Consider the following 9,760-nt stretch of genomic DNA (forward strand, 5'->3'; position numbering starts at 1 on the left):
AAGAGATGCCTCCATTCCCCCCAAATTAACCCAGCATCTCAGCAAACTAAACCGGTCTGTTAAACCGGTTTTCGTGTATTTTAAGTCAGGCTGACTGCTACGCGTGCTTGGGCTTTTTAAATAGAAGATAAAATATTACAGTAGTTACAATAGTCCACATGACAAAAGTTGCCGTCATGTATCAGACTCTTTCTCGGATTTTGCTTCTGACGGTCCTGTGTTCATTTGCGCGAAATGAAAAGGTAATACAAGTTTACGATTTTGGTTATCATAACTATTACGATCATAAATGACAGAACGTTACGCGTCGAGATCAAGCATTTTAAGTAAACCAAAATACAACGTATTCATTTGTCAAGGTGACAGTGTTGAAACAAAGGGAAGTTTATGGGCTATAGGCTAAATATTTGTCAAAAGTCCATGTAGGCTCGTCAGAGTTGCGTTATAAAAGTCATAGGCTGTTAGAAAATAAAAAGTAACAACTTCTTATTTATGTATTAATGTAAATGTATTTTTAATGTATATCGTAAACAAATTTCCATAAATGTGTTTGTGGCTTTGTGTATTTGTCTTAAATGAGGAAAACTTGAATTCTGATATTTTCAATGATCAGAATATTTTCCTGAACAAAAATTGTGTGAATGTTCAGCTTATAGACAAGAATCCTATCTTTCAAAAGAAAAGCTGTACTAAGAAATATACACTGGATTTAAACAACTAGCCTCGCCTTACCTTTTTTCTTTTCATGTACAGATGAATCCTGCTGTCGCTGATGAGCAGCTGCTCTGGGTCGGTGGTCAAACTGGAGAAGTTCACACCTACAGGATTCCCCTGCTCACCTTCACTTCTCAGGGGAGTCTGCTGGCTTTTGCAGAGGCCCGGAAGTTGTCCTTCAAAGACATCGGAGCCAAGTTCATAGCTTTAAGACGCTCCACAGACAGAGGTGCGTCAGACTGAGTTGTATGGTTTAGTGTGTTAGATTCTGTCTTTGATTACCCATTTCTTCTCCAGCTATCCCTTTCTACTGACACGTTCTCAGGTGCCACCTGGTCTCCCACCTCATTCATAGTGGATGATGGTTCTCTAGCAGATGGACTGAACCTAGGTTCGGTAGTTGTGGATGAGGAAACTGGCGCCGTGATACTCATCTACTCGTTGTGCTTTCGCCGTCACCATTGCAATTCTTCCAGCACCATGATGGTGCAGAGCCTGGATGACGGGTTCACCTGGAGCGCCCCACAAAACCTCAATTCTCAACTGGGACTCAAGAGTTTTGCTCCTGGACCTGGCTTCGGTATACAGGTGTTCCACTTAGATGCACTTTCATGTCTGAGTTCTTCATTTACACCTCCCACCTCCCTAGACTTATATTTTAGCCTTTTGACTTCTGGCATCATATTTTGGCTGACTGCTGGCAATTTATGATGTGGTCATATTTATCATTGTTTAGCCTAATTTCATGGACAAAATACAATCATTTCAATAGGAATTTGGACGCTTTGGAATTGCATGCGAATTTCATGCGAGTGTGAATCCCCCTTGCAGATTTCACATCAGGTTCAAGATTGTCATTAAAATTCATCATGCTGACCAACAGAAAAATGCTTGGTTTGAAAGTGACCTCTGTGTGAGCTGTAAGCATGTGCATTTCTACACTATTGACAATAGACAATGGACTTTTTTGTCTGCAGAATTTTGCTGAAACATCCCTAATGTGACATTTAAGGCCAATTCACACTGCACCGACAGAGACAATGCAGACAATCACCAAATTTCAGTGTGTTACTTCTCAGATGTTCGTGACAAACTACAATATACTATAGCTAAACGAGGGTTGTGATGTATATCAATAAAAAGTTTACCGAAAATATAAAGCAATATGATACCAACACACTCAAAAAAGTTTCACAAAAATGAATATTTAAATAAAACATTTAATTAAATATGTAAAACTATGCTGGGTAAAAATAAAAAAACTTCCTTGCGAAAGTATTCAGCCCCCTTGAACTTTGCGAACTTTTGCCACATTTCAGGCTTCAAACATAAAGATATAAAACTGTAATTTTTTTGTGAAGAATCAACAACAAATGGGACACAATCATGAAGTGGAATGAAATTTATTGGATATTTCAAACTTTTTTAACAAATCAAAAACTGAAAAATTGGGCGTGTAAAATTATTCGGCCCCTTTACTTTCAGTGCAGCAAACTCTCTCCAGAAGTTCAGTGAGGATCTCTGAATGATTCAATGTTGACCTCAATGACTAATGATGATAAATAAAATCCACCTGTGTGTAATCAAGTCTCCGTATAAATGCACCTGCACTGTGATAGTCTCAGAGGTCCGTTTAAAGCACAGAGAGCATCATGAAGAACAAGGAACACACTAGGCAGGTCCGAGATACTGTTGTGGAGAAGTTTAAAGCCGGATTTGGATACAAAAAGATTTCTCAAGCTTTAAACATCCCAAGGAGCACTGTGCAAGCGATAATATTGAAATGGAAGGAGTATCAGACCACCGCAAATCTACCAAGATCTGGCCGTCCCTCTAAACTTTCAGCTCATACAAGGAGAAGACTGGTCAGAGATGCAGCCAAGAGGCCCATGATCACTCTGGATGAACTGCAGAGATCTACAGCTGTGGTGGGAGACTCTGTCCATAGGACAACAATCAGTCGTATACCGCACAAATCTGGCCTTTCTGGAAGAGTGGCAAGAAGAAAGCCATTTCTTAAAGATATACATAAAAAGTGTCATTTAAAGTTTGCTACAAGCCACCTGGGAGACACACCAAACATGTGGAAGAAGGTGCTCTGGTCAGATGAAACCAAAATTGAACTTTTTGGCAACAATGCAAAACGTTATGTTTGGCGTAAAAGCAACACAGCTCATCACCCTGAACACACCATCCCCACTGTCAAACATGGTGGTGGCAGCATCATGGTTTGGGCCTGCTTTTCTTCAGCAGGGACAGGGAAGATGGTTCAAATTGATGGGAAGATGGATGGAGCCAAATACAGGACCATTCTGGAAGAAACCCTGATGGAGTCTGCAAAAGACCTGAGACTGGGACGGAGATTTGTCTTCCAACAAGACAATGATCCAAAACATAAAGCAAAATCTACAATGGACTGATTCAAAAATAAACATATCCAGGTGTTAGAATGGCCAAGTCAAAGTCCAGACCTGAATCCAATCGAGAATCTGTGGAAAGAACTGAAAACTGCTGATCACAAACACTCTCCATCCAACCTCACTGAGCTCGAGCTGTTCTGCAAGGAGGAATGGGCAAAAAATTTCAGTCTCTCGATGTGCAAAACTGATAGAGACATACCCCAAGCGACTTACAGCTGTAATCGCAGCAAAAGGTGGCGCTACAAAGTATTAACTTAAGGGGGCCGAATAATTTTGCATGCCCAATTTTTCAGTTTTTGACTTGTTAAAAAAGTTTCACTTGATTGTGTCCCACTTGTTGTTGATTCTTCACAAAAAATTACAGTTTCATATCATTATGTTTAAAGTCTGATGTGGCAAAAGGTCGCAATGTTCAAAGGGGGCCGAATACTTTCGCAAGGCACTGTAGCTGCTTTGACATTTACTAAGAAATGTGGTTTAAAACTCTTTGTTACTTTTTTAATTATGTTATTTTGCTTAAAAGTTTTACTTGAAGTTATTTTTTATTTTATTTAATTGAATACTTTATTTGCTTACATTTTATTATTTATTCTTAATTCATATGTACACCATGTGCACATATTAATGAAAATTTGATTGAAATGTGAAAAATCTTAAAATCAGACTAGTATTTTTTTGAGTGTAAGTATCTGACAACAATGCGTCAGTGATATTTTAGTATTATTTATATAATAGTATTTATTAATATTTTGAAAGCTTTTTTATTTTCATTTTAGTTTACTTTTGATTAATTGTATGTGTTTTTTGTCATTTGCATTGGTTGTTCTTTTTTAATAATAATAATTTCTAATAATAGTTTTTTTTTGTTTTTTTGTTATTTAGTTTTAGTGCTGCTATTTATAGGAACACTCCGACTTTTTGGGACTTCAGCTTATTCACATCTCCTAGAGTTAGATAAGTCTATACATACCATTCTCATCTCCATGCCATAACTCTATCTGACGCATCCACCGCTAGCCTAGTATAGCACAAAGACGACTCCATCTTGCCTACTACTCAATAACTGACAAAATAACACCAACATTTTCCTGTTTACATGTTATGATGTGTATAGTTACATTGTGTACTAAGACCAACGTAAAATGAAATGTTGCGATTTTCTAGACCAATATGGCTAGGGACTATACTCTCATTCCTGCGAAATAATCAAGAAGCTTTGCTAATCAAGGCGCAATGATATTACTCAGCAAGTTGTCACGTTGTTAATGTTGACGTACGTTAGCTTTCCCGTGGGACGGCAGCAAAGTTCCTTGATTATTATGCAGGAATGAGAGAATAGTTCCTAGCCATATCAGTTATTCAATATGATATGATTATTCAAGATGTCTTACCATGTTTTGTTAACGGTGCCAACAGAAACATCATCAACCTGCTATTGGGCGTCTGGTGGTGTGTGGCCATGGCACCATCGCTGGAGATGGAGTATTTTGTATTCTGAGTGATGATCATGGACACACATGGAGATACGGAGCTGAACTGAAGAGTATTCCATACAACCAGGCCAAAAAAAACCATGACTTTGACCCAGATGAGTGCCAGGTATGAAACACTTGTAAGCTATGTGCATACAAACTTCTGTGAATCAGAAGAAATTAGAAAACCTTTAAACTTCTGTCTTGCGTTTCATCAAAGCCAGTGGAGCTGGATGACGGCAGTATCGTGATCAATGTGCGTAACAATAAAAACTATCACTGCCGTTGTCGCATGGTTGCACGCAGTCTGGATGGAGGGGAGTCTCTGCCAGTAGAGGAGCTGGTATTTGATCACACACTGGAAGATCCTGCTGTTGCAGCTGGAGCTTTAGAGAAGGAAGGAGTGCTCTACTTCACCAACCCAGCCAACACTAAAAGCAGTGAGTATGATGATATGAGAAATTAAAGATATAGTTCACCCAATTTTTTTAAAATGTAAGACATTTATGTCTTTCTTTCCTCAACCGTAGAGTAATTAAGATTTTTGGAGGTTAAAATTTCAGGATTTTTCTCCATCTAATGCACGTGAATTGTGCTCAATTTTTGATGGTCCAAAATCAATTTTTTGCCAGTTTCAAAGTGCTCCACAGTCCACAAGACAAGAATTGTTCACAAGTGTGGAGAACGAGCGGAGTCCAAAACAATTGGTTGCTGTATATTGGTATTTGTTTAGTTTGTTGTTAAAAACAGTTTGTGTTTGCATCCTGGACCTAACTCCTCTTGTAAACATGGTGTTTCTTGGCATGTGTACTTCACGCAAGAGGTTGTGAACTCATACGTCTTATGAATGAGCTTCACAAAGCTGGATTGTAGTTAAAAAGTGTATAATTTTTTTTGACTGATCCTTTTGCTAGATAAGGCTCTTATTCGTTGGCTGGGGTTGTGTGGAGCCTTTGAAGCTGCCTAGATATGGATTTTGAATCATCAAAAATGGTCTACATTGAGCACCATTCACTTGCATCAGAGGGAGAAAAAACTAATTGTGAATAGAGAATCATGTACATATTGGATGGTCTTGGGGGGTGTAATGCTTGTAAATATAGCTATAAGCGACTGTGATTCAATCACAGTGATTGTTTTTTTGTTTTCTAGGAGTGAACCTCACCCTTCGCTGGTCTCTGAATCATGGTAAATCATGGGTGAAAGATACTCTGAAGATCTGGGCCGGGCCAAGTGGATACTCTTGTATGACATCACTTAAAGGCAATGAAACTGAGGATCATAAATACATCTATATCATCTTTGAGAAAGGCCAGAAAGTCTATTTTGAGTCCATCTCCTTTGTGAAAATTGACTTGTACAGTGACCAGTGAAGAATAGTATTGATGGGCTGATCATGGAAAAAGTGTCTTTTTTAAGTCTTATTTGTCTCCATTTTTTCTTTAAATAATGTTTTAATAAAATTGAAATCCCTGTCATTTGTCTTCCTTTGCCTTAACTCACCTGTCTTATCCCAACTGTCTTTTATCTATCTTTTAGCTTGATTGTATACCAGAAATAGAGCAACACAAGCTTTTCTAAGGTTGTAAAACTGGATTTTTTTTTTTTTTTTTTTTTGTGAGGTCAGGCACTGATGTTGGATGAGAAGGCCTGCTCTAATTCATCCCAAAGGTGTTCTGTCGGGTTGAGGTCACGACTCTGTGCAGGCCAGTCAAGTTCCTCCACACCAAACTCGCTCATCCATGTTTTTATTGACTTTGCTTTGTGCACTGGTTTGCAGTCATGTTGAAACAGGAAGGGGCCATCCTCACACTTTATCCACAAAGTCGGGAGTATGAAATTGTCCAGAATGTCTTGGAATGCTGAAGCATTAAGATTTACTTTCACTGAAACTAATGGACCAACACGTAAAAAACAACCCCACAACCATAATCCCCCTCCACCAAATTTTACACTTGGCACAATGCAGTCAGCCAAGTACCGTTCTCTTGGCAACCACCAGACACATCCATCAGATTGCCAAACAGAGAAGCGTGATTTGTCACTCCAGATAACACCTCACGGACACTATATATATATATATATATATATATATATATATATATATATATATATATATATATATATATATATATATATATATATATATTTATTTATTTATTTATTTATTTTTTAAGTATGTGTTAAACCCGCCAATAGCGTGCAGGTGGATAAGCCAGTCTGTGATCGTTTCCCGGGAATGTGTAACAGAAGCAGGATAAATGAATGTAGAGGTTTTCAGCCTGAGCTGCAGGGCGAAATCAAATCGCTGGCAGATCAGGCTGGGTTTACCCAGTCTAGTCATGCACCATAGACAAAACTAAATTGGGCTGGCCCCCACCTGTGGCTCGAGATGGTGGGGTGGCTCCAAAAACCCTGCAAGATAAGCAGTGTGGTGTGGAGGATTGATGGATAAATGAGTATAAGCAATGTCACTGATGGAACATTTGGAAGATTGTAGCATAACCAAGACAAAACGTTCTTAATACATTAAAAAAATAACGTTTTGAATGAAAAAAAAATTCTAAGAACATTTTTTTTGTTAGCTGGGACGTGGCATTCTGATATGTTTCACTGTAAAGGAACACTAGATATTTCTACATTTTAAAATGTTTGGTTGTTTGTTCTCCAAGTAGAATGTTGTCATGTCTAAACTGGATTGCAGCAGAGTTTGCAGTTGACACATTGGTTACATTTGGGGAACCATCAGAGAACTGTCATTCAATACACGGCAATATTTAAAAGAACAGATGTTGCTACAGAAGTTTATTAATTAAAAAAATTATAATTATGTGGATGGATAAATAATTTAGAATAAATACTGCAACATTCCATAAAAAAAAAAATGAAATGGACAGGGCCAGAGAGTTATGACTGTTCATGTGTGTCAGCCATTAGTAGTTGTTTGTAAAAAAAAAAAAAAAAAAGGAATGTATACATTTTTAAAAGTGTAGGCCTACCCTATGTATATTCCAATAAAAAAATTAAAAAATGTTGATCATTGATCGCGGCACCTTTTTGATATTGCATGTTATTTGTTAGCAAACAAACTAATAATAATAATAATAATAATAATAATTATTATTATTATTATTATTATTATTATTATTATTATTATTATTATTATTATTATTATTATTATTATCTGTTGCTTCTAAATGTGGAAACCTTTAAAAAAAATGTGTCCTGGGACTCTTGAGAAAAACTATTAGCATGCTGTACCAACTTCTGCCACCGGATGTCTCTATCAGTAAGCATAGGCGTAACAAGAACGTGACACCAGCATAGACACAAGTGGTGCTCACTGCAGAGACAAATGACGTCCAGGGATGAGCTTGACCTATTCCAGCTCCACCTCTGTTGATCTAATGGGTGGAGGGATAGAGTTATGGGTAGGGTTTGGGTGTGGTTGGACTAGCTCCACCAATTACACCCAAAATACGGTAGCCTACATCAAGAGAGGGGGAGCTGAACTTTACGCTCCACCCTTGGCTCTGCAGTTAGAAGCTTCTCACATGACAGGTTGTCCATATGTTACAAAGATTTGGCAAGTCTCAATAAAAAACATATAATGGCATCTGTTGTCATGTGTGAGATGTGGAGAAATGTCTAGTATTTCAGAAGACTATATGTATCAGTAACGGCATCAATATTCCAAAAGAAAAAAATAACTATATTTTTCATCACACATGAAGACAAATGCCATAATACATTATTATTGACCTACAATAATTCTTACAATTATATACCTCATAAAACATATACACAAGTTCTATATTTGTTGTCATATTGAAGATCCAACAGCCTTCACATGACAATGAATTATGTAGGCTATTAAGGTATACATTAATATCATATTAATATCTCTATTTATTTTTATTAAAATAAATAGAGATATTTTCTTTATAAGAAGAGTGTCTAACATTATACATGATTATGTTAAATGATTAAGATTAAGTAAAGATAAAGACCTGTCACCTTGTATACATTTTAGGCTAATTTAAATGATTTTGACACCTGATGGCTGAGGTTGGTATCACACGCACAAACATTTCTTTTTTTTTTTTTTTTTTATGATGCTTTCCTCCTTTTTTCTGAAAAGTTCTGTTCTGTAGTGTTTATTTTCTTTATGGGTGCTTTGGTGTGCATGCATTTATTATATGGACTCCTTGTTTCATTTGGTTATAGGTGTCCTTTTGGAGTGTCCTTTTCGGAAAGACACAATATTTAGGCCTACCTTTTTTAAAAAAAAAAAGCTTGCAAAAAAATACAGCTTTATGAGAATCACCATTCAATCTGCAAATGATGACAAAATAACATTAAACAAGATCAATTATGAATGCTTAATTTCACAATAAGTATGTGATTAATTGCACAAAAGGGTGTGATTAATCACAATTTATTGTGATTAATCACATGAATGAATATGTTCATTATTTTCATATATTTTTGCTATATAAGTTTTTCTTTTTAGTTGATTTTATATAGCACTTAGCAATGGAATGTGTTAAGCACTTATACCTTCTTTTGTGTTCAGCAGAAGAAAGAAACTCATACAGGTTTGGAACAACTTGAGGGTGAGTAAATGATGACAGAATTTCCTTTTTTTGGGTAAACTATCCATTTCACTTGCATATATGTTGACATCTTAAATGATGTAGTGATATATAGTATATAGCCTATTACATAGCCTACCTACCTAATGAAAAATCAGTGGTGTGTTTTCTTGTGACTACATAGTCTAAACACTGGCTTTATGGCTTTTTGTTCAAATATTTTAAATTAATTACCAAATGCAATGTTTCATTACCCATTTATTTAAATGACACAGCAAACAAACAATTTGCTTTTATTATTGTGTTTAGTCATCATTTAGCTACATTATGCATCATCATCACCTGTTATTTATCACTACAATGCAACCACTATTCTATAATCAAGATTCTACATTTAAGATACTTATTTATTTTCATTTTTACAATGCCATTCAAAGGTTTGGTCTCATTAATTACAATTAATACTTTTATTCAGCAAACTGCAATAACATGATTGAAAGTGACAGTAAAGACATTTACAATGCTACATTAATATACATGCTATACCAAGCTATGCAAT

At 36.4% G+C, this 9,760-nt stretch overlaps 1 protein-coding gene across 1 annotated transcript; it reads left to right on the top strand.

Annotated features, from left to right (window-relative positions):
- Nucleotides 1-41: 41 nt before the first annotated feature.
- LOC137048006 (sialidase-1-like) lies at nt 42-6,073 on the top strand. Its single transcript, XM_067425957.1, has 6 exons — nt 42-242; nt 754-943; nt 1,040-1,302; nt 4,551-4,733; nt 4,827-5,046; nt 5,759-6,073. The coding sequence occupies exons 1-6, from the start codon at nt 159-161 to the stop codon at nt 5,977-5,979; spliced, it is 1,161 nt and encodes a 386-aa protein (XP_067282058.1). The 5' UTR covers nt 42-158; the 3' UTR covers nt 5,980-6,073.
- The last annotated feature ends 3,687 nt before the right edge of the window (nt 6,074-9,760 follow it).

This window comes from Pseudorasbora parva, chromosome 19 (assembly GCF_024679245.1).
Source record: "Pseudorasbora parva isolate DD20220531a chromosome 19, ASM2467924v1, whole genome shotgun sequence".
Classification (NCBI taxonomy): Eukaryota; Metazoa; Chordata; class Actinopteri; order Cypriniformes; family Gobionidae; genus Pseudorasbora; species Pseudorasbora parva.